Below are 23,857 nucleotides of genomic sequence, written 5' to 3'. Positions count from 1 at the left end.
CCTTCTCAGTTCTCTCTTCTAATCTGCAACTGAGCTAAATATCTCTTCCTGCACTGGTCAGGAAGGAAATAAGATACAGAATCATTAACTAAGTCACTCTGTTGCATTGCTGTAGTTTTATGAGAGGCTTGAGATTAAATAAGTTGTATAAAAACTGTCCTGTGCTTACAAAACTCTGTGCTGTGTCCATGTGTTGTCCCTGTAGTTACACTCAAGGGCTTGGAGGATCAGCTGCTCAGCGTCATCACGGGTTTTGAAAGGAGGGAATTGGAGGAACAGAGAGAACGTCTCATCCAGGAGACAAGTGAAAACAAAAACCTGCTAAAAGATCTGGAAGACACTCTCCTTCATGGACTGTCAACTTCCACAGGAAATATGTTGGACAACGTGGAATTGGTGGAAACCTTGGAAGAGACAAAATTCAAAGCTACTGAGGTACCAGCTTGGGCTTTTTGGAAGGGTATCTATGAACAGAATGTAGTCTTTCCTTTTTCATTGTGATTATCTTTCAACCCTGAAGCTTGCAAATAGTTTGAAAGGAAATGGAGAGTTTTCTCATGAATGTGTTGCTTCTTTCAGTATTGGGCACTATTTTGTTGATCAGAGAACCAAATCCTAACTTCAGGGAAGTCCTTAACAGGACCAAAGTAATGTTTGTTTATGGTTCTAAAGCAAAAGAATCCATCCTTGGAGTTTTCAGGCCATAGCTGGGTAAATCCACACTGGACCTGATCCAATGGTGGTCATAATCAAGCTTTGGGCAGAAGGTTGAACTAAAGATCCCCAGAGGGCCTTTCTCATATTATTTCTGTGATTTTGTGTAAATCTTTGCCTTTACTTTTCATAGATATATAGGGTGGGATTAATTTTATTTAACTTTTAATTTTATAATGCAACTTTTGAGTTACCTGCCCAGATTCCCTCTACAGTCACACAGAGAGGCAGGCACTGAACAGCTCTGGTATTTGTGGTGTAATAGATCCCCTTTGGATCAGCACAGTAATTCCAGGTGTATAAAATTCCTGTCTGCACAGGTGATTGAGAAACTGAAGCTGGCTGAGACGACAGCAGCGGATATCGATCTTCTCCGAGATGGCTACAGACCAGCTGCCAAGAGAGGGGCCATTCTCTTCTCTGTGTTGGCTGAAATGGCACTTGTCAACATCATGTACCAGTTCTCACTGGTCTCCTTCTTAGAGGTTTTTGGATTCTCTCTTCGGAAATCCATGCCCAGTCCTATTCTTCCAAAGAGGTTAAAAAACATCATGGATACACTGACTATGAACACCTACAACTATGGCTGCACAGGTTAGTGCCACTTAGCCAGGGGCTGAGACTGCGTTGTGCAAATAAAGGCGAAGCCCTGACTTCAGCTGCTTCATGTTAGAGGCAAGTTACCAAGCAGGGAATTCAGTGATGTTCAGGTCTCAGCACCACTCCTGGTTCACACTTTACTCCCTGCTATTTCTGTCAGAAGGAACTACGCATGTTACCCACGTAACTCTTGCAAAAATGCTTTCCTTAACACAGTTACGAATGGTAAAGGCAGCCATGGAGCTCACAGGGGCTGTATTGACTCAAGCCTGATTCAAAGCCCCAGCTTTGATCCCCCTGATCATAGAATCATAGCATTGTTCAGGCTGGAGAAGACCTATGAGATCATCAATTCTAACTGTCAACCAAATGGTCTTTTTGGGGTGACCAGATCATAGAATAACAGAATGGTTTAGATTGGAAGGGATCTTAGGAATCATCTTGTTCCAATCCCCTGCCATGGGCAGGGATGCCACTCACTAGGTTAAGTTGCTGAGGGCCCCACCTAAAATGGCCTTGAGCACTTGCAGGGGTGGAGTATCCCATCAGCCCCACAACAGACAGAGGATGTGGATTGAAAGATTGCTCCAGTTCCACAAGTTTTAGCAGCTGATTTTTGAAAATGTTGTCCTTCTAACATAGGCTTGTTTGAGAAGCACAAGTTACTATACTCCTTCAATATGACTGTCAAGATAGAACAAGCTGAAGGCCGAGTTCCACAAGAAGAATTTGAGTTCTTTTTGAAAGGTAAATTGAATATTTATATGTAAGTATGTAGCTCGATGTAGCAATAACTAAAAGATCTTTTGAAGACAGATCTTTGACTAGATATGATTTACTAGAGCACCTTGAGAAGAGGAGCTCTCCCACTGAGGAGAGCTGCACTGTGTTGGGTTACACAAACTGGGGATCCTGCTATTTCTGTTTCACAGTAGCTAATTGTTAGGATGTTACCTGAGAAAGTAATCTGTAGTTATTTTCTGACTGTGTATACCTAATTTTAGAAATGTTTGCAAAGATAAAATTCTGGCTTTTGCGAGCACTTGTAAAATGCCATTTTTTCTCCAGCAGACCCGTCTAATCCTACAGTGCTTCCAGGAACAAATTTTTTCTTGGTTCCTCTGTGCAGAGGGACTGTATATGTGGTCATGCATTGGAGAATTTTTGACATGGACACTGGCTCTGGTTTCTGTATGTGCCTAGGCAATATTTCCCTGGAGAAGAGTGCCCGAAAGAAACCGTACGCTTGGCTTCCAGATCAAGGCTGGGAAGACCTAATTCGCTTGTCTGAACTATTTCCTGAGAAATTTGAATCTCTTCCAGATGATGTGGAAGAAAATCCAGATGTATGGAAGAATGTACGTGCTTCTTTGCAATGCTGTTTTCTCTCCTAGTTTTTCTTCTGGTATTAAACGTTCAAGTGTGATGCAACGTGTCACAGTACTCCACGGAGGGATGTCACTGTGGGCTTCTTCCCTCAAGCCCTTTCTTTGCTTCTTGACCTCAGTTAATGATTGGCTTATTTGCAGGAGAATTAAGGATTATATTCTTTAAAAAACAAACCAGAAAAACCTTCCCTGGTATACTGTAGAATTCTTATTTGTCAGTTAAATGCCTTGGAGGAGTTATTTGCCCTGTTGAAGTCAGTGGAATTTTTTCTGTTTGACAGTCAACAATTCACTGGTATTTTTGTGCTGCTAAATTGTACTTTGATCTGCTTGTGGCAGTGAATTCTATAGGCTATTGACAAACACAGATTTCCTTTGTTCCTCCTTCAGCTTCATTCCATGTCTTCTTGTTTTATAAGAAGTCTTCCCATAAGCAGTCTGTTAATACCTTTTTGCTTGGGGATGCTATTTTCTGTATCTTAAGAGAATTAGTTGACAAAGAGCAAAAGTACAAATGTGTTTCTAGAGTTGAATATACTGAAAAAGTTGGATTTTTTACATTGACCTGAACTTTTAATATTTACTTGCAGCTGATTGACTTTTTGTTGTGTCTCTTGGCCCCTCATTCATCAAATTGATTTTCCTAGTAATTTCCCTGACAGAGCCATTGGATTCATTTGCATTGTGTGCTGTCTTTTCCTGCCAGTGGTATGACACAGATGCTCTGGAGCAGATGCCATTACCAATGCACTATGAGGGCAGTGTCTCAGACTTCCAGAAGCTCCTCCTGTTGCGCTGTTTCCGGGTGGACCGGATGTACCGGGCAGTGACCGACTACGTGACCGTGACGATGGGCGAGACGTAAGTGACTCTCCTCTCTCAGATCCCAGCCACAGCACTCACACAGAGCTGGAGCTGTAATCAGCTGTGTCAATGGTTCTGTAATTTGCCTGAAGAGCAGAGCAGGGGTCGTGTCTGAATGCTTTCCATGTGCAGCCTGTGGTGAGCTTTGCCCTTCGTGTACAAAGCTCTGTTCACATGTGGCAGCTGCTCTGTGCACATCAGGCAAATTATTGGGCTTTTCCCTCTGCCAGGTATGTGCAGCCCCCCGTGATCAGCTTTGATGACATCCTGCAGCAGAGCACCCCTTTCTCACCTGTGGTTTTTATCCTAAGTCCTGGCTCTGATCCTGTCAGTGACCTCATGAAACTGGCTGAGAGGACAGAGTTTAAAGCAGATAGACTCAAATTCCTGGCCATGGGACAAGGCCAAGAAGAGGTAACTTGGATGGGAGGGTGGGGATGTGTTGTGTGCAGTGTGTGTGAATTGCAAGCCATGCTCCTAATTCCCTGGGAGTGATCAAATTTCCTTTCCATAGGTCTGCTCCATGTTAAAAGGAGTTACCTCATGGTTCTGACATAGATTTGTCAGTCTGGGGATAGCATTTTACTGAACATGAAAGGGGCCATTTGGCTGACTGGCTGTTGTTCTGGTTTCTGCAAGGGTAGATTCAGAATCAGATTTCTGGCTGTTAAAAAGTAGTTGATATGAGAAGATGTTACTGTGGACGTGAGGTGGTTGGAAGTTACAGTTTGCTACTGGAAAGTTCTCCTGCTGCTTTTCCTGCCTTTCCTTTGACTTTCGTTTTTGCTCTGGACACTATGGCAGGATGTCCAAAAGTTAACAGCTGACTGAATTTACCATGATTTTAGTCTATGGGAGAACTCCTATCAGACTCATTTAGACCACCACTTTCCTAGCAGGAAAACTCACTGCACGAGCCCATCAGAGGCAGTTTGTTCTCAGGGTAAAGGGAGAGTTACTCACAGATGGTTCTCCCCTTCTCCTCAGATTGCTTTGCAGATGCTGGAGAAAGCAGTGGTTTATGGACAGTGGCTCATGTTGCAGAACTGTCACCTTTTGGTGAAGTGGCTCATCCATCTGGAAAAGGCCCTGGAGAAAATTACAGAGCCTCACCCAGACTTTCGCCTCTGGCTGACCACTGACCCAACTAAGGGCTTCCCAGTTGGAATCCTGCAGAGGTCCTTAAAGGTGGGGAAAGCCCAGCCAGAGGGCATGGCCTGGCACTGGTACTCAGCAGAACAGGCTGGCTCTGGGAGGAGCCTGACCTGAGTGCAGCACACTGACCCGGGCTTATGAACTTGCTTTTTGTATTTATGAAGCCAAATCCTTTTCTCATCATCCTGTTTATCTTACTGGGATGTTTCCTTTGGGTGAAAACTGTTCAGCAGTTTCAACAGCAGTAACTGTTCAGTTATTTCAATGCAGAGGTTTATGAGTAAACCTGGAAATATGACAAACGGTCTTTAGATTTAAATGCTGCCACGAGTGAGGAGTATCTGGAGACAGAAATAGCCCTGTCAGCCCTGATGCTGCAGTGCAGAATCAAGGCCTGTGTCAGCCTGGCAGTGCCAGTGGAGCAGACATTGGAATAGGATAATGGTTTCCAGCTGCTACTTCAGGCTGCAGTGTTTATCACTAAAAGCTGAGCTGATTATTTTGAAGGCACAAGCCATGATTCTGTCCTAATGTTCTTTTCTGTGGCTGCTTGACCACTGTTGTGGTGGCCTGTCCTGTAAACATGGTTATTTCATTTCACAGCTGGGAAAGCAGCGGCTCAGTGGCAGTGGCAGCTCTGGGCTGCTCTCCCACTCATCCTGCAGTGGGAAGGGAGCTGGAGCAGATCTTTAAGGCTGCAGATCTGCACTTTGTGGGTCTTGCCAGGAGCAGTGAGAACTGAGGTTTTAGAGCCCTTTGAAAAAGCTGCCAGGAAGAAGCTCTGGCAGTTTGATCAGCAGTAAAGCCCCATTGTTAAACCATCTTATTGTAGGGATATAAGACACACTAAAATGTGTAAAGTACTGGTATTTCAGTAAATTAGATGGTCAAGTATGAGAACTATTAATGTCTTCCCAATAACATGATTATTTCTAAAATAATATCAAGTTCTCTTTGCATATGTGTGCTTACCTTGATAAACTTGAAAAGGTCTGTTTCATGTCTTTACTTTAGAAAAAACCCCGTATTTGATAGGCATTTGGAAAACTACTTAAAATGTCAAGCTTGCATTGTATAGCTTACTTTAATGTGATATATTTATAACTTATTTTCCTCAAGTTATCCAGTAATTGATGGCTTCCCTAATTATTTTGATAGGTTGTTACAGAACCACCTAATGGTCTGAAACTGAATATGAGAGCCACCTACTTCAAAATTCCTCAGGAAGCCTTAGAGCAGTGCCCACATCCTGCCTTTAAATCCTTAGTCTACGTCTTGGCATTTTTCCATGCTGTGGTTCAGGAGAGAAGGAAGTTTGGGAAGGTTGGCTGGAATGTACCATACGATTTTAATGAATCTGATTTCCAGGTAAGAAAACAATTGTAATGACTCTTATATTCTTGAGTAGCTCAATTACTTTTGAAAACACAGAATTTATCCAGCTTTAAACTTTCTCACAGCTAGATTTTGCTTAGTATGTTTTTCTGCTTCTGTGGAGTCATGTAGACTCCTGATCTTCTGTAATGTCAATTTGGGATGCTAAAAATTAGATTCCTAATCCTTCATGTTTATATTGCCTCTCTCATGGGTTTCTTTTATTTAGAGGATTTATACTTTTTAATTATTTCAGAAAGAAGTAATTCTCAGTTTTCAAACAAGAACTAGATTAAATAAAACCTATGAATATGTATATCTGATTTATGAATCTTATCTCACATGTTCCAACAAATTCATTAGGTGTGCATGGAAATCCTTAACACATACTTGACAAAAGCCTTTGAACAAAAGGATGATCAAATCCCTTGGAGCAGTCTCAAATATCTTATTGGGGAGGTGAGTGCTACAATGCCACAAAAATTCAGATAAATGAAGTTTCCTTTTTGCATGGGCTGCATCAAGTAAAGCTGGGAATCATGCCTGGGCAGGTTTGAAACTCCAGCATAGCCCTGAGCAAGGGCTTAATCTCAGGGAATTAGGGCCACTGTGCAAACTGCACAACAGGGAGTGATGGTGCTTAATTAATTCTGAGAGAGTCCCTGGGACCCCGTGCTGGATGCTGTTGGCACGTGGAGTATCACTGGAGCTACACAAATGTGTGTTCTCAGAGCTGGTGCAGCTGCACTGCACTGGCAGCTGCTGCAGCATGAAATCCTGCAGGAAACTTACTTTGCAGCACTTGATCCCAGCTGGGCAGGAGCTGGTACCTCAGGAAGGTACCCTTGCACGCAAATCATCCAGACAGGTGATGAGGAGTGCCCAGAGCAGCTCTCTCCAGACCAAGGCCAAATATTTCCTGCCTGTCCCCTTGAGAGGGGGCTGGAGATGTCCTTGGGATCCATAAGGGAGACAGTGTTACACCACAGCCACTGCAAAAGCAAAGAGCATTTTTGACCTTTCAGTGATTTTTTGAAACCATATTTTCTGCTCCAAAAGCCAGTGCTGTAACACTGATGTCACTGATTTCTAGGTCATGTATGGTGGGCGTGCAATCGACAGCTTCGACCGGCGCATCCTGACCGTCTACATGGATGAGTACCTCGGGGATTTCCTATTTGACACATTCCAAGTGTTCCATTTTTATAAAAGCAACACAATTGATTATAAAATTCCAGCAGGGAAGGGAAAAGATGACTTTGTTGGTAAGAAATGCTTTTCCTGCTACATTAAAAAAAGAAGTCTGCTTCCAGTATACACTGTCTCCATACATCACTGCTGGGTGTGAGAAGTTGAACAGAACACCAGGCACTGCTGGTGTACGGACTGCAGAGTTATAATCCACTGCTTTACAGGAGCAGTCCTTTGGAATGTGAGCTTATCACTGAGCTCCTCAGGCGTTTTAAAAAAAAAAACCCAATCCAAACCACAAAACCTCAGTAAAGCAGCATAGTAATTTTGTTAAGTGATATATAATACGTCTGTGGGGGAGTCTGTGTGTTTGTGTTAATTTGTGTTTATTTGATCTGTGCATTTCTCCAACACCAGCTTTAGCATTTGATTTTTTATTCAAGCAGAGCAATAGCAAAATTGCTGTGGTATTCTGTGTTAAGAGAACCTGTATGCTTGTATTCCAGAGGCCATAGAAGCTCTGCCACTTTCCAACACCCCCGAGGTCCTGGGCCTTCACGCCAACGCTGAGATCGGGTATTACATGCAGGCAGTGCGGGGCATGTGGGCTCACCTGCTCGAGCTGCAGCCCCAGACTGGTGCGTGCCCTGTCTGAACTGGGTTTGTGAACAGGACGTGTCGAGGGGCGAGTGCTGAGCCCTGGGGACAGTGACAGCAGCCCCTGTGTGGGGAGTGATCCGGGGGCTGTGTCCCGGCCTCGGGGAGCAGAGGGAGCGGGACAGTGGGAGCGAAGCCCTGCAGGGCTGGGCTGGGAGCGGCTCAACACCTGCCCAGAGGCACATGCAGGGCTCTTGGGCAAATGTCAGAGCAGCAGAGGGTGGGAGACTGATGCCAAAGCTCTCAACCTTCTCTCAGAAGATTCAGTACAGATTTAGTCTCACGAAATTTTTTTGGTTTCAGGTGAAACTGGTGCAGGAATTAGTAGAGATGAATATATTGCAAATGTTGCCAAGGATATAGAAAACAAATTACCTCAAGTATTCGATCTTGACCACATACGTAAAGGTTATGGAGTAAACATCTCCCCTACGACTGTGGTGCTGCTGCAGGAACTGGAACGCTTCAATAAGCTCATTGTTCGAATGGGAAAGTCGTTGGCTGAGCTACAACGTGTAAGTAAAATTACAGCAGCTCGATGGGACCAGCTGGCCTTTGCCTGCCCTCAGAACTCTTACCATCATTCCAGGCCTTGGCTGGGGAAGTTGGAATGAGCAGTGAACTGGATGATGTGGCTCAGGCTCTCTTCAACGGGCAGATTCCTGGGATCTGGCGGCGGCTGGCCCCTGACACACTCAAAACACTTGGAAACTGGATTATTTTCTTCAGAGATCGATATGACCAGTACACCAGATGGGTAAGCAAGTGCCTCCAGAAAGCTTTTTGTTTTGTTAACCTGTGTGATGTGCTGTGCAGGTTGGTGCAGAAGCCAGTGAACACTTCAGGTAAGTTCCTGAACTAGTGCCATTATGGCGTAACTGGATGCAAGGCAGACTCACCGTGGCTCCTCTCTAAGAGCAGTGCAGGGCTGAGGACCAGGTGCTGCCCATCACTGTCTGTGGCTGCAGGTTAACGAGGGGGAGCCCGACGTGATGTGGCTGTCAGGCCTGCACATTCCTGAGTCCTACCTGACTGCTCTTGTTCAAGCCACCTGCAGGAAAAACAGGTGGCCCCTGGATCACTCCACCCTCTACACAGAGGTAACCAAGTACAGGACAGCAGAAGACATCACTGAAGGGCCCCTTCAGGGTAGGTGTTTTTCCAATTATTTGGCAAAAATAATAAAGTAGTTAACTGGTGAGAGAAAGAAATTGCTTGGCACATTAAATTACTTTGGTTAAACCTTGGCAGGCATTTACCCTGCGTTTGCATTTCACAGTCCTCATGATTTCCAGCTGGGAAGTAGCTGGGTTCTGGTCCCTGCAGAGCCCCTGTGTGCATGAAGCACCATCTTCCCTGTTCAGCTCTTCCCACACACAGGAAGGGATTTGAACTTACACCTCCCCCTTGCTTGCTCCCTGTATGTGTGTGTGTACATATATATATATATATATATATATATATATATATATCTGTGTGTGTATACATGTATATAAAGACACACTGATTTCTTTATGCCTAGAATATTACCAATCCCAACAGGCTTACAAAGATCTGTTTACACCACAAAAAATATATTGAAATGTACTTAAGCAAAAAGTACCTACAAATATGTATCATTTATTGTGTGAGTATCTCTTTATGAGGTCTCTATGACTAGCACTGCTCTGGTAACTAAATGTAACAAGTTGGGTACAGGGGACAGCTAAGCAAGGCTCTGAGTACCAGCCCTGACTGGGAAGAGAGGAGGAAAAAAGTCTCACTGTTTTTGTTAAATCTAAATGCTGTGCTTGGTATTTGTACCAGAACAACTGTCCCAACCCTTCACCTGCTCTCAGTGACCCAATGATCACACCCAGGGGAGTTACAAAGCTGTGACTTGGGCAATTGGAGGGGAGCAAATTGGATTTATTCCTACTACTGTTTCTCATGTGTACTGCAACTGAGACAATTTAATTTGACTTCCTAATACAGCTGGGTGATAAAAACAAAGCCCTCAGAAAACTGCACCCTGTGCAGCTGCAGTTTGAAATGCAGTGTATTTGTGGTGACTGTAGTGCCCAAAATAGGGATTGCAGGAACAGTCATCTTAAAGGGATCTTTTCTAGGAGCTCAGTTTACCCAAATGTTGCATCTTTTCCCTTCACAGGCTGCTATGTTTCTGGTCTGTTCCTGGAAGGAGCAGACTGGGACATAGAGCAGGGCTGCCTTATCCAGAGCAAGCCCCGTGTCCCAGTGGTGGAGCTGCCCATCCTGAAGATCATCCCCACCGAAGCACACAGACTCAGACTCCAGGTAGGGCTCTTTACCTTCCTTCTGCTGGCACAGCTCCCCAGCTCCCAGGCCCTGCCTTCTCTGCCCAGCAGCTGGATTTTATCATTACCACTCCTGTATGAAGCACCTGGTCTAACACTTCTCCTTACACTACCCATCATTACAGTTTTTCTGTTCTAAGGGGATTGATGCATTTGTTGCCTCTTCAGGCACTCTGGGACAGGGATCTTGTGACACTCTTACACTTCCACTACTATTTCAATTACCTCCTATCCCCAGTTAATGACATAAAGAACATTTATATTTTCTGGGTATTGCATATTTAAGACCTCTAACAAAAAAAGTGAATTTCTGAAGCCAGCCCTCTCTCCTCGAGGCCCTTTTGTTTCCAGTTCCATGTAGCAGCTCAGGCACTGCTCAGTGTCGGCACTGCCTCCGCTCTTTCAGAACACGCTGCGGACCCCGGTGTACACGACCTCCATGCGCCGCAATGCCATGGGCTTCGGCCTCGTCTTTGAAGCTGACCTTTACACTGCAAAACACATTTCCCACTGGGTGCTCCAGGGTGTGTGTCTCACCCTGAACTCTGACTGACAGTTGGAAATAGGCACCATGTTCTTCCCTCAGAATCCAACCCTTCAGAGGTGCAGAGAAAAAACCCTCAACCCAGGAAGAGATTTGGCACCATGGGTGGGGTTGTGTTCACTTAGGCATACGTGACTTTAGTTAGTATTAGCTTGGTTGTATTATACTCCCAATAAACATGTTTGAAGTATAAAGTGTTTTTTGTAATTTGTGTTTCCTTTTGGAAAGGCTCCAAGCTGGTCTGTGGATGCAAAGAGGGAGTAAGTTGGTCTCGCACACACAAAGACTAAAGTTTGCCTGGATGGTTGTAAGAAATGTCTTTAATTGCCCAAAGCATCACTTCTGCAGTGCCTGGAAGCCGTGCCTCCCACCAGCCTCCAACAAGTGGCAGGGTAGGTCACTCATACAACACATGACCATAAAAATATGGTGCCAACAACCAAAGCAACCAAACCTGCTGCTGGTTAATGCAATACATGTAAAAACAGTATACCTCAGAGAAACAACCTTGCTTTAACCAACCCCTTTCTGGGAACACAGCTTTTCCCTATCCCTCCCCACCACTTGTGAAACAAATTCCTACCACGGAGCCAGCAAGGCGCGAGGCTGGGTGGGTCTGGGGCTTTGGGACAGCGAGTGACAGAGGGCACAGAGGGCGGGCACAGGTCAGAGCCTTGCCTGGGATCAGCCCTGCTGGAAGGGTCATGCTGCACGGGAGTCGAGCGGGACCACGGGTGGGAGAACAGCTCTGCCAGCCTGCCAGGGCCTTTGCCAGGGACGCTGACAGTGGTCCAAGGCTCTGGAGGGAGACACACACCAACACAGCTGCAGAAAAAGCTTATGAAGGGCAGACTACAGCTGGCGAGGGGAGGGGACAGGGCAAGCAGGGATCCTTCATCAGCTGTCACAGAGGATACACGTTCCAAATTTTTAAAGGCACATCATAAGCTTAGCAGCATTTGGGAGCCAGTGTTTCTTGCTGGTCCTACTCAGAGGCTGCAGACAAGAGTGAAGCAGAGGTGATCAGAATGTATAAGAAAAATGGACAAATTCGTGCTCCTTTCCCAAAACTACATACCCTCCCAGTTCCTAGTATGCCTTTCTTTCCTAGAAAAAAATAATACAAAAAAGAATCAAGTAGTCTAACAGATGCTGGGTCTACCTGCTACTCACTAGAAAGGAATAGGGGAATCTGGGCAAGTGCAAGGCAAGTCCATCCCAATCCACAAGGACAGAAATCAAGGATGCCAGGTTCTCCTCTATGAATCTGTTACATCGCTTAAAACTAAATACTCACATTTTAGCGGGGCAGCTCAGGTTTCTAAGCTGGCAGCAGCCAGCACTGTCTGATGATGCCCAAAACAAGACTGTTTTTTAGGAAACAAAAATAATCCCTTTACAAAAAAAGTGCAGGTTAGAGCATAAAGAACCATTTCCATATTGGATAGCCAGTTACAGTTCCTCCCTGGAAAAGGAGCTCTGAGCCAGTATGGAAGGTGCTACAAGTGCAGTGTACTGACTAGCATAAAATGTGTCATGAAGCCATTTGATTAAAAAAAACCCCAAAACAATCCCCACAAACAACCCAGTGTTCATACTCTTCCTATTAGGGTCATTAACCCTTTAAATGGTGCTTCCCCCACCCATATTTTACTTAAAGCCACAAACCAAAGTATTTAGGATTAATCAAGTAGTGCTTGCTGGGACTCTGGGGATGTCCTTAGGTCATTAAAGTGAACGTACATGTGCCCAGCTTTCCGTGCTGCTGTGAGAGCGGCTGTGGCAGAGGTCAATGGTTGCTCTGGAGTGCTCACACACACATTAGAGACAAGAGAACCCCTGCCAGGTCAAATGTTAACAGCCGACACGTGTGGCTGCAGTGTGAGGGAGGGGTGTTCTCTCTAGGAGCGCTCACTAACGCAGCCCGTGCCTTTGTCCACATGTGCGTTACACTAAATGGAGCAGCACGTGGAAGCAAGCGGTCAGGTTCCCCTGATTTGGCCACAGCATGGAGTGGTTATATACCTTGCCATATGAACACAGTCCTAGGAGGTTTCGTTAGAGCAAAATATATTAATGATGTACCCGGGAGGAGTTTGGCATGCATGGGGCATCAAAAGAAACTTCACCGCAGGTGCTATTTACCCTACAGGCTCACAGTGCATAACCAGCACAGAACAGCGCTTCCGTGGCGTGCTCAGACAGTTCTGTCTGTCCCCGAGTGCTTTCTGACCACTTTGCTTCCATGGACCTGATCCACTGCCAGCGTCTCCAGCTCCTGCTGCGGCTGGGCGGGCGCGGCGTGGTGGATGCGATGAGCGACCCCGATGTGCGCCTTGTGCGGCTTCTCGCGGGCGGGGCTGTGCGACTCGCCGGGCGCGCGATCCGACGGGATCGGTGGAATGACCAACGGCCGCTCCTTAATCAGATGCACCTCTGCCGTTTCCCTGGCCAACAGAAAGGGCGTGGGATCGGGCATGGCATCCACGGGCTCTCGCAGCACCAGCTTCCGGCTCTCCGACCCTATTCTGTAGGCCTCTTCGAACTCGGGGTTCAGCGGTGTTGAGAGACTCTTCTTCATCCTGCGCCGCGGCGTCTCCGGCAGTTTGTCCTTGGGAGGGGATGGTTTGTAGCTGGACAGCACGGGGCTGCCAGACGGGGTCCCCTCTGAAGTCCCGGTGGCACTCATCAGCTTCTTCTTCGCCGCATGCAGCTGAGAGGTCAGATAGGCAATCGTGCTCGCTCTCTGCTCCAGTTCACTGGACAACATATTGAGCTTATGGCTTTTCATTTTTAACTCTTCCAAGTACTTCTTTTCTCTTTCTTTAATCGTATTTTCCAGCACCATTATCATTGCGTTCTTTTGCTCAAGTTCTTTCAACAATTCGCTATTTTCGGCCTCTTTGATTTTCAGCTGAGCTTCAAGATCTTTGCACTTACTTTTGAGTTCATCACTTCGTGAACCACCACTTTCTAGAACATGAGAAGCAGAAGTGTTTTAAGTTAACAACAGCCACTATGTAAAACAGTGCAATAGGGTTCCTCTTGCCATCCCTAAGAGGAATGCAAAGGACTAACTTCAGCTAATACCCATCCCACACCATCCCTGATCCAGGGGGTTAATCTCAAGGAGTTATCTTATTCCTGCTCTTCACTTGTTGTTAACACAATACATACAAAATAACTAGGATCTAGTGTACACACACATATATATATATAAATAAAAGCTTTGTGGTTAATTACAGCACCAAGTCAGCTAAGTTTTAAAAATAGTCTCACTCTTCTGCCCCTAAAATTTGTGTCCTGTGTTCCCATATAGCAAGCAAGGAACTGACTGTCTAGTGGAGTCAGCAGCTCCAGGTGCTATTCCTGGCTCTTTCACAGATTTCCTGTGTGACCTTGGTAAAGAACTTCTGACATTTACTTCATAAATAACTAAGTTTGGAGAGTAGAAAAGAAAATACAAACATTGAAAAAGATTAGTAAATTGCACATGAACATTAAAAGAAAAATGCCATGTATTCCTTACCTGACAAGTCTGAACTCTTTACAGTCAGCTCATAGGTTAAATCTGAGGAGAAAAAGTTGTTTATTTTTGTTAGAACATCATCATGGAGCCCATACATCACCTGGTGAGCAGATTTACAATGACAGACTTCAGTAAATACGAATTAACTCTTCCCACAGCCCAAAGCAAGAACAGGAGATTCACTATAAATTAGCAAATGTGTAAAACAACCGCACTATCAGCTTTTTGAAGAAAAGAAAGAAAAAATCTTGGCTTTGATCAGCCAGTTTGCCACAAGATACAAACTGAAAGCCCTAAATCCACGCTGCTAGTGGGCTTTGCTGCTGAGGTTTCACTGCTGAAGTGGGGAGCAGTCACTCCAAGGAATGAGGTACCTGTGCAGTGCTGCTGCAGGCGGCGCAGCTCAGCGTGCAGCCCCTTCAGGGTGTTGGCGTGTTCCCGCTGCAGGAACAGCAGGTTCTTCTGGGCACTCTGCAGTTGGTTCTCCAGGGTTGAGGTGGCCATCCTGACCCTGCCAGGGAACAGACATGCAATTGTGACGGTGACTTACCTTGCACATACAGGGATCCTCCCTCTGCAGCCAGATGAGCAGAAATGGCTGAATTCTACTGTTAATGCATTGACTGATGTGTGAACATCAAATGCCACAAAAGGTTTTTCCGCTTCAGGACTACTTTGATTACCAGTGCTCTAAGTTCATCAAAAGCCTAATTATACCGTAGGCTGGAGCAGGGAACTCATTTGTTTGGAGTTAACACATTTAAAGGATTAACTTCAGACAGTCTAAGTAATTAATCCTGTTACAAATTAAAAGCAGAGTTCTGAGGAATGGGCGATTGTGTCTGTCTTGCTGAGGGTTTCCACTTACCTCCAGGGACACAGGGATTGGTAAAATCCTTGGCAAGAACAAGGAAGAAAGCACTAAAATGCAGCAGCTCTAAGGAAAAAAGGCAAAGGAGGGTTCTGAGCACAGCCAGGCTGGTGGCACTGCGATGGATGTGGCTGCCATGGGTGCCTGAACTGAGATGTGGGTGCTGGGACCAGCACGAGGGAAACTCTGGCTGCTCAGGTTTCCTCAACACGGGGCCCAATGGCACAGAACAAGACAAGGACAATGCTTCACTCAGAGAGAAAACAAACAGATTTTTCTTGCTCAGGTTACGAGTACATGGAAACCTGTTACACTGCTGGGTTTCCCTTACACAACAGCCTTGTAAAAGTAGGCCTTGGCTACAGCAGTGCTCTCACTCAAAGACAGACACAGTTAACTGTATGATGCTTGACATCCTTGAAGACCCCTGTGCTGCCGGTGTTAGGAGTGGTCCTGATAAGGCAACAATGGACACAGTAGGAAAGGCTAAATTCTGTTACATGCATAGAAACCATTACAGCAATTAGGTTACAAGGATAAGTGAAGAGTCAGGAATCCTGTTGCCTGGACAACCACCTGCAGTGGCACTGCAACCATGCCTGGAATTATGGGACCACACATTGAGCACAAGATGGACCTCAACGGGTTTGCTTTGGCATGGTAAGTGTTCTCCATTGGGACTCTTTGCTATGTAGTTTTATGATGAGAATTTGTTTCTACCAGTTTAAAATTGGTAGAGCATAAGCTCAGAGCAAGTGACACACTTTTGTTATTCCTAAACATATCACAGCCCTGCGTTTAAATTTACACTTTTATTCCCCAAAAGAACACCAGACTTGGTGCTCCTGCATCTTGGTGACGCACTAAAGCACCTGGGGATGTGGTGTGGAAATCACACACACAGAGCCCTCTTGGTTTCATCTGTGACCTGAACTGACATCATCTTCTACTGACTTAACCCTACAGAAACAAATATCTGATTGTAAAAAAATAAAAATGTGTGAAAGATATTACGAAATCCACTTCTGTGCAGGGGCCAAACAGCCTGGTTACCTTGTAACAGAGATCAAAGATTAAGTTCAATGCCCAAGAATATAGGTAGCAGTGCCAACTCTGCTTTGTTGAGTGAATGGGTCGTTTCACAATCACCATCGTTAGCAAACAACCAAAAATTACAGACCAAACACATTCTAAAAAGGGATTTCTAGGGTGGTTTAACAAATTTTGCAACACACCATCACTGGCAGCCCCTCATGGCCACAGCGCTGGGAGGGCTGTTGGAAGGGGGACTGCACAGTTGCAGCAATTACTGTGGAGCACCATGCACTCTGAGGAGTGAAGGTATCTCAGCTGTGATACATTTTCAAAGTGACATCCTCTTGCGTGCAAAGCTGACATCAGACAGACGGGAGCTTTACTGAATCATCCCATTTCTTCAGTGTTCACTCTCCTCTGATCGACTGAGCACGACAGCAGGATAAAGCCACAGCTGGAGCTCTCACTGTGTGGGACACCGAGGCTCAGAAGGGATTCTTTATCGAGGAATGTATTTTCCAAAAGAAACCCTAAGCTGTGACAGGAGTAGGTGGAAGAACAGCCTCTGCACAATACCCCAGAGCTCTGTTCTCACAATGGGTATTAATGGTGGCTTTACACCTGTAACCATAACCCTAACAGGAAAATACTTCCCTGAATAGGAAAATACTTCATCACCTCCAACAGACAGTAAGTGTTCATAGCTCAGTCCTTGCAAATAAACACGTTCATTAAAAACCAGTTTCTAAATGTTCAAAAAAACCAGAACAGGGCTCTCACTATTAATCTCCTCGATTGCTTTTTCACTTTGATCTCCTGCATCTGAAAGATCACACCAGGATTACCTGCTCTGAAGAAAACAAATATAATCAGAGGCAAGTGAGTGTTACAGGCTTAGGAAGAAAATAAAACAACCAGAGTTGTTGCACCAGAGCATCATCTTCCCTGCAGCAGCAGTTAAGTTAATCAGTGAGATCAATTAAATCAACCCACGATGAGTTTTAGCTGCAGCCCCTCTGCACTAAGTAGTTTCCCACAACCCTCTGCAGCCTTTTTGTGCTTTTCCTCCTCACAGCAGCCTGGCTTTCTGCCTGTCCTCTCTCCTTCTCTTCAAGGGAAAGGGAAGGCCAGCGAGGTGAAGCCACAGCCTCCATGGATGTGTGGGCAGCAGATCCAGCTCCAAACCCACTCACCCACCCCCTCAGGCCTTTTTACACAGCACAGCACTGTGAGATCTGTGCTCTGGGAAACAGACAAAACCATCTACTGTAAAACCAGGGAAAGTGTCCTGCACAGACAGTCGCTATACAAAGAGACACAGATTTGCTTTGAAATCTGCACAAATTAGTTTTAACAACAATATATATCAAGGCACTATTAATTTTACAGCAAATCTTAGAACACATAATTAGACCTAATATTATTCAAGTCTGAGATTTGGATTAAATGGATTCCAACTGAATATGCATTACCTGTCAACCAAGCTCAGTTGCAAAATATTAAAAATGTTTTTGATTGCTTTTTCAGCCAAACATTTCTATCACAAATTCTAGTGTCATATTTGTCAGCAGCTCATAGGAGACAATGCAAAGTGAGACCCACTGACCTGTGCAATCAGCCCAAACATTTTTAAATTGGGAGAAGACGCAGGAGATAATGAAAAGGAAACAAATATAATGAAAAAGAAATAAAAATTTGTTTTAGTACAAGTCAGTGAACATTTTCCCACGACTTCCCTCCGCAGACCCTTTCACTTAGTTCCAGGGAGGCTGCTTAGTGGGATTTAGAGCTGCTCCCAGTTCCTTAACAATACTCAACACACTGCATGTTGTGTGAAGAGCCACAACTCACATCCAAAAACTGCTCCCATGGGCAGCTGAGATCTGACAGAAAAGGGTCTTGGGAGGGGTCAGGCTAAAAAAATTTAAAAATCTAATTAAAAAAAGAAAAATCTATTCAGGTGCATCTCCCATTGGGGTTTCCAAGAGGGAATCCGATAAAGCAGGCCTGGGATTGCACTAAGCTGATTTCATCTCAGGCTCTCTGAAACAAGAAGGTCAAAAACCACAAGAGAAACAGCAAAATGGAGAAGTCAATGGTGCCCTTTACAGCCCAGAGGAACAATCTCCACCTCCCACCATGGAAACTGGTGGGACAAGCTCTCCAAGCAGCCAGGCTCTGGCTGGTCCTGGCAGATAAATGACACCAGTGCTGGGAAGTACACTGTGACTGCATACACGGCACAAAGTTATGTCACTATGGTTTTTCCCCCCTTCCCCTTTGTCTCCAAACAAAAAAAACGTTTGCTATGTTCTTACACAGAAGGAACTGTGCAATGCAGGGCTTGGCAAAGTCCCCTGGGAAGGCACACAGCATTCGGAAAGGATGACAGCACACTAAAGGGACACTGCAGTGTCCAGAGGGGATGGTGAGGGTGACACAGCTCCTCTTTGGCAGCAGGACTGGCCCCGACACCAAGTGTCCACCCTGTCAGCACCAGAGGCTTTGTGCGGATGGTGCACTACATTCCACCCGTCAAACATCTGCAATTTCTCATTTCTCAGGACCACCACACCACCAAATGTTTCTTTATATAGCTCAGAGATTGAGCCTCAACTCCTCCAAACAATGGATTCACAATTTCTCTTTAATATAGTCAAGGAGGAAGAAATGGAATGAGTCAAACAGAATTCCCTTGGGAACATTAAGTACAACACTTTCATCATGACAGCATCTACCTAAGCCATCATCTTCCAGCAAAGCAGAGAAGGTAACTTCAATTACCATTCCCATAAGCTCACCTTAAAACGGAACCGTTCTGTCTCTTCAGAAGTGCACGTTCTCTTCAAAAGGGAACACACACACACAAAATCTTATATGGAAAAGGAAAAAATATTAAACAGGAGCTTTCAAAATGCAACCTAATCACATGCTCACCATAAACAGTCACTAACATTTTAACAGCCACATCTTGCCTTGCAGAGGATGTGCAGGCTCCAGGCCTTTTTGGCTCTTAAGCATTTGGAGAGAGTTCAAAATGTTTCAAGGCAACAAGCATCTGGCTGCGTATCAGATGCCTTTGCACAAAATCAGAGCATCTCTATACCCCGCTGCAAGATAGGAGGAGGGAAATGCTAATCTCTGACCTTAGACATGAGTCCAAAGGATGGAACAAAGCCCAAACAACATTTTCATTCCTGTTTGGTATCCACCAAACAGAACACAATAACCTCCTTTTACGTGGATGGGGTGACCATCACCTGAGAAGCTGCTTTAGCTCCCTGCCAACTCATATCCTTGAAATATATATGGGCAGACATTTTCCTCTCAACTGCTCTCTGGCCAGTGCCCCCTCAAAATGGAACAAAAGCTGCCAAAATGTCATTTGTTTGCTATACAAAGTACAGTTTCAAGAACTAAGTAAGGACAGTGGATTCCTCTTGTAAGAACCTCCGAAGTTTTAGCCAGACCCCATTTCCAAGATTGCCACTGAACTGACCAAACTTATCTAAACAACACAGCTCTAATGCTGAAATTACCGACAGTCACTTTGCTGTTCTTTGCTTAGATCAGCTCTCCATCTCCGAGACATAATGCCATCCCCAAAGTGTTTGCTCAGCTCCTTTCAAAGGACGTAATAAAGGAGACCCTGCAGCCCCCACAGCCAACTCAAGGCTTTGCTCTCTTTCTGCTTGGACATTTGCATGAAGTTCCCCACAAACCGATTCTATGACACCATTACACCTCTACTAAAGCAGATCCAGCAATAATACAGCTTAGTGACAAACTCTTCCACAGTATCAGATTTCTGCTCACCCCTCATTCATCCGTACATCAGACTAAGCCAGTTCAACGAGTCCAGTGTTGCTAAAGTCAAGCTTTTCAGACAATACACTCAGCCTACACATCCGCTTCTGGACATTCCTCCCCTTCTCCAGTGCTCCCTTATCAGTAACGAGTACCTCTTGCAGCAGCACCTCTTTCCCCCTCCTCCTCAGCCTTCTGCATTAAAATATAACAATGCTTCCACATCATTATTGACCCAGTAACTTGTTCTCATATTCTTTTCGTTTGTGTGTTTTAAACCCAGCAGAATTAGTAGTTCTCTCCTGGAGACAATGGAGGGGAAGAAGGAACTGTGCCACTGTCCTCCCAGAGGAAGGACATGATTTCGCTTTCTCAGCTCCTTTTCCATTTCTACTGCTTTTGATGCTATTTTACTCAGTAGTTTCTCTGTCTGACTTTCCCATCATTTTCTGATCAGAGACTGTGCAAACTCTTTACAGTTAATCTCTGAAAGCCCTGCAAGCACATATTTTAGCATTTTAGTATGAAGATGACTTTTTGTTACTCCTACAGCAGCTGGTACAGCAGCAGGAAGAATAATTGAGTGGACACCATCCTGGTAGCAATGATTTAATTTTGGATGCTCCAAAGGAACCAGCTGGTACTTTTGTACAGAACTCACTGACTGCCTACGTGTCTGACTGTGTACCTGGAGTCAAGAATAGTTCATGTGGTGTTTCCTCTGTCCTTGAGACCACCCAACCCCAGAGCTGTCACAATGAAAGAGACTAAAAGGAATCAGATGTTAAAATCACTACTGTGACAGAGACTGTTAGAGAACCCAATCAAATGGTCCTGCAGTGGCATTTCATCCACAGTTATTGTGACCAATACCAGGGTGTGCAAAGCTATGGCTGTACAGCTGTCAGGAACAAACACCTTACTCTGGCAGGAAGCTTTGAAAATTATCTAATTTGGGCCTAATTCACTTTAGGGAAACAAAGAAGGTGTCATCTAAATGACACTGACTACTTCAAAAGAACCCCTTTAACAATGATGAAGTGACAATAAAAGCAAGACTACATCGTCATGTAGAGGAACAGGCTGCATCTCTTCTGCTCTCTAGGACATGCTCCTAAAGAATGGCTCTTCTATTTTATTCACCCCTTCATTCTGAGGATAAAATAGTTTGTTACTGTAATATAACCTCTGCCAAAGCCACAGAATGCAAACTGCACCCCAATCACAACCAGGCAGTCACAATATTGCAAAGACAAGTTAGTCTTTCTAGTAAACCAAATTCTTTTCTCAGAAGAATGACAAGAAAATTAATAATCAGTTCTCCCAGACTAACACAATATCAATGTTACACATAAACCTGAGCCTGATTCTATTCTTTCCAAAGTCATTAAGAAAGTTCTCCAGCTTCAGTTAAAGCTGAATCAGGACTTAAGGTGGGCTGTGGGTGGTTTTGATATAAGGATCTGTTAAGTATAACTCAAAATTCATGCTTAGAAATCACACTATACTACAGTATAGAACAGTCACAGGCTGTTTTCACATATCAAATACTCACTTACGAACACTGCATGTCCTCTTTTAATTTTGTCCTAAACGATCAAAAATGTGTGAATTGCACCAGAAACTGAAGAAAATGTATTTGTGCAATATAAAAATTTGCCCTTTCTGAAGCCTGCTGAAACACAAACCAAAAAAATTACTAAGCTGGTTTCACATAACCAGCTTGGCTGGGCCTTTTCGCTCTCCCTAACACGATAAAAACCCACCACCACACAGACATGCCACCATTTCACCACCCAGCCCAGACACGACTTTGTCTCACCCATCTCACTCACATACACCGAGCAAGAATTTAGTGCTGCATTTCTGAAATGCTCCAGAATCACCTTCCTGGTCGTTCAGTGAACCAGGTCAGGGAACTGGTGCAGCTGAAAACAAACCCATTCTTCCACTGGCTGCTTTCAGGTGATGGGTTCACTGTGCAGCACTGTAGATGCCTGGGGAAGGTGAAAAAAATAAAAATAAAAAATAGAATCTGTAAGCAGGTCAGGGGGGTGGTACAGGCAGAATTGCTTCCTGCAGCAGCGCCAGCTCCAAGCACTTGCCTGAGCTTGAGCTCCTACTGCATGAACTGCAGAAATTATGATTTTCAGAGCTTACCTGGAATATTTGTGAAACACAGCAGAAGGCACTGAAGCCTTACAGCAAGCTAAAGAAATCTGTCCTGGGAGATCATTTACAGAGAGCAGCTCTTGTAACAGCAACTCTACAGAACTGCACAACCATTTCCAGGCAAATGTAACAGGCTGAGGAGGTGCTTTTCTCTAATGCATTCTGTGATGCTGTTTCATAAGGCATTGATTTTTATTATTTTAGAACAGCAGCTATGATCAAACACACAAAAATTGGTCTCCACTTTGCTAAAGGTTTTGAGAGCTGCTGATGAAGGAAATCTGGTAGTGGTGATGACCTATGTCCAAGTCCTTTCTTAAGCAAGATTTTTTTTTTGGTGTCAAATAGAATGCCAAGACAAAGGGTTCCAAACAGAACTGCTATATACCCTCACTTCCATAACCCAGGTATCTCAAACTGAGACAGTAAAGCTACACACAGCTTAAATCAAGCTTTCCTGAGGCTGGAAAGGAAACAAGAAGACACATTTCTATTACAAAGGGAACCTGCCGGTTCTGACATCATTCCCACGGTTTTTCCACACAGATGGACTCTTCCCGAGCTCGACACCTCTGCTCCACAGAAATGCGATCTGCTGTGCCTTTTGTGCCCTCCCTCTGGGCATGGAGTCGGATTACAGGGAGCTACTGTTCCCTGGCATATTTTCAGCCTTTCTGGAGACAGCTACCATTCTGTTCACGGAGAAGCCATGACATTTAACAGTTTTCAGTCCAGCACTGTTTTTTTTAAACCCCATCTCTCAATCAAATAATTAAAGTCAACAAGGAGCAACGTATTTTAGCATTTTAAATACAAAGCAAAGGTATCCTCGGAGCGAAATGAGAAGAAACGTGCTCCCCAATAGCAGGAAAGAAATAGCAATCCAAAGAAAAGCGTTTTTCAGTGATTATTTAGAACCACCCAAACAGCTTGCAGAAGTTCCAATACACTCTGAAAACATCAGTTTCAGCAATATTTTTCATGCCTCTAACGTCTAGTGGTAAATAAATTATTGTTCCCATTTATAGTACCGTAGTCTTTAACATCACCAGGAGAAATGAGCTGGTAGATAACTGTAAAACATTATTAAGCAAAATTATTTACTGCTCACGTGGAGATAGACTAACACCCATTATCACACTGCTGGACATCCTGGTTTAGAGGAAGATATTTTTTCCATCACTTAACAATGAGCACAGAGACAAATCAGGCCCACATTCACTGACAATACTACAGCCAGGCAGGTAAAGGTGAAGGAACAGAGGTGAAGGAACAGCAGGTGGTAACCAGGGGTTAACATTCCAACTCAGCTCCACTCATCTGCCATCTTCATGTGCTCTTCGGATTCATTCGATTCATGCACAAGAGCAGAGAGGAGGGTTCGTCTCGGCAGAGGAAAGCAGAGCCCTGGTGATATGGTTTGTGCCAGAACAAAGGGCATCCTCCCACCTGAGCCCCACCCAGGCCGTGGGCACGGGCCCCGCACCGCTGTTCCCAGGGAGGCTCCGGCTCTGGCAGACCCTTCAGGGAGTCCTGGCTCTGTTACACAATGGGCTCACTGCAGCAGCCCGCTGGCCGCGCTCGCTCGGGACAGAGTTGTTGTGGCTGGGGTGTGGGGGGTGGGTCACACACCCCCTCTCC

At 44.9% G+C, this 23,857-nt stretch overlaps 2 protein-coding genes across 2 annotated transcripts in view; one reads left to right on the top strand and one right to left on the bottom strand.

Moving 5' to 3' along the window:
* The window catches only part of DNAH10 (dynein axonemal heavy chain 10), a 51,261-nt gene extending 40,175 nt beyond the window's left edge, over positions 1 to 11,086 (top strand). The window contains exons 63-78 of the mRNA XM_017734703.1: positions 206 to 435; positions 1,035 to 1,308; positions 1,957 to 2,061; positions 2,518 to 2,672; positions 3,409 to 3,563; positions 3,797 to 3,980; positions 4,554 to 4,754; positions 5,880 to 6,089; positions 6,459 to 6,554; positions 7,189 to 7,360; positions 7,793 to 7,924; positions 8,247 to 8,458; positions 8,533 to 8,700; positions 8,912 to 9,092; positions 10,093 to 10,238; positions 10,665 to 11,086. Coding sequence (XP_017590192.1) covers positions 206 to 435; positions 1,035 to 1,308; positions 1,957 to 2,061; positions 2,518 to 2,672; positions 3,409 to 3,563; positions 3,797 to 3,980; positions 4,554 to 4,754; positions 5,880 to 6,089; positions 6,459 to 6,554; positions 7,189 to 7,360; positions 7,793 to 7,924; positions 8,247 to 8,458; positions 8,533 to 8,700; positions 8,912 to 9,092; positions 10,093 to 10,238; positions 10,665 to 10,811 — 2,768 coding nt within the window. The 3' untranslated portion in view covers positions 10,812 to 11,086. The remainder of the gene's footprint in view (positions 1 to 205; positions 436 to 1,034; positions 1,309 to 1,956; positions 2,062 to 2,517; positions 2,673 to 3,408; positions 3,564 to 3,796; positions 3,981 to 4,553; positions 4,755 to 5,879; positions 6,090 to 6,458; positions 6,555 to 7,188; positions 7,361 to 7,792; positions 7,925 to 8,246; positions 8,459 to 8,532; positions 8,701 to 8,911; positions 9,093 to 10,092; positions 10,239 to 10,664) is intronic.
* An 18-nt stretch (positions 11,087 to 11,104) lies between these two features.
* CCDC92 (coiled-coil domain containing 92) overlaps positions 11,105 to 23,857 on the bottom strand; it is a 17,342-nt gene continuing 4,589 nt past the window's right edge. The window contains exons 2-4 of the mRNA XM_008634020.2: positions 14,706 to 14,842; positions 14,332 to 14,373; positions 11,105 to 13,775 (exon numbers count right to left, since the gene is read on the bottom strand). Coding sequence (XP_008632242.1) covers positions 13,000 to 13,775; positions 14,332 to 14,373; positions 14,706 to 14,835 — 948 coding nt within the window. The 5' untranslated portion in view covers positions 14,836 to 14,842 and the 3' untranslated portion in view covers positions 11,105 to 12,999. The remainder of the gene's footprint in view (positions 13,776 to 14,331; positions 14,374 to 14,705; positions 14,843 to 23,857) is intronic.

This window comes from Corvus brachyrhynchos, unplaced genomic scaffold (assembly GCF_000691975.1).
Source record: "Corvus brachyrhynchos isolate BGI_N302 unplaced genomic scaffold, ASM69197v1 scaffold114, whole genome shotgun sequence".
Lineage (NCBI taxonomy): Eukaryota > Metazoa > Chordata > Aves > Passeriformes > Corvidae > Corvus > Corvus brachyrhynchos.
Note: the sequence above shows the minus strand (reverse complement) of the source record. Positions and strands in the feature narration are given on the sequence as shown.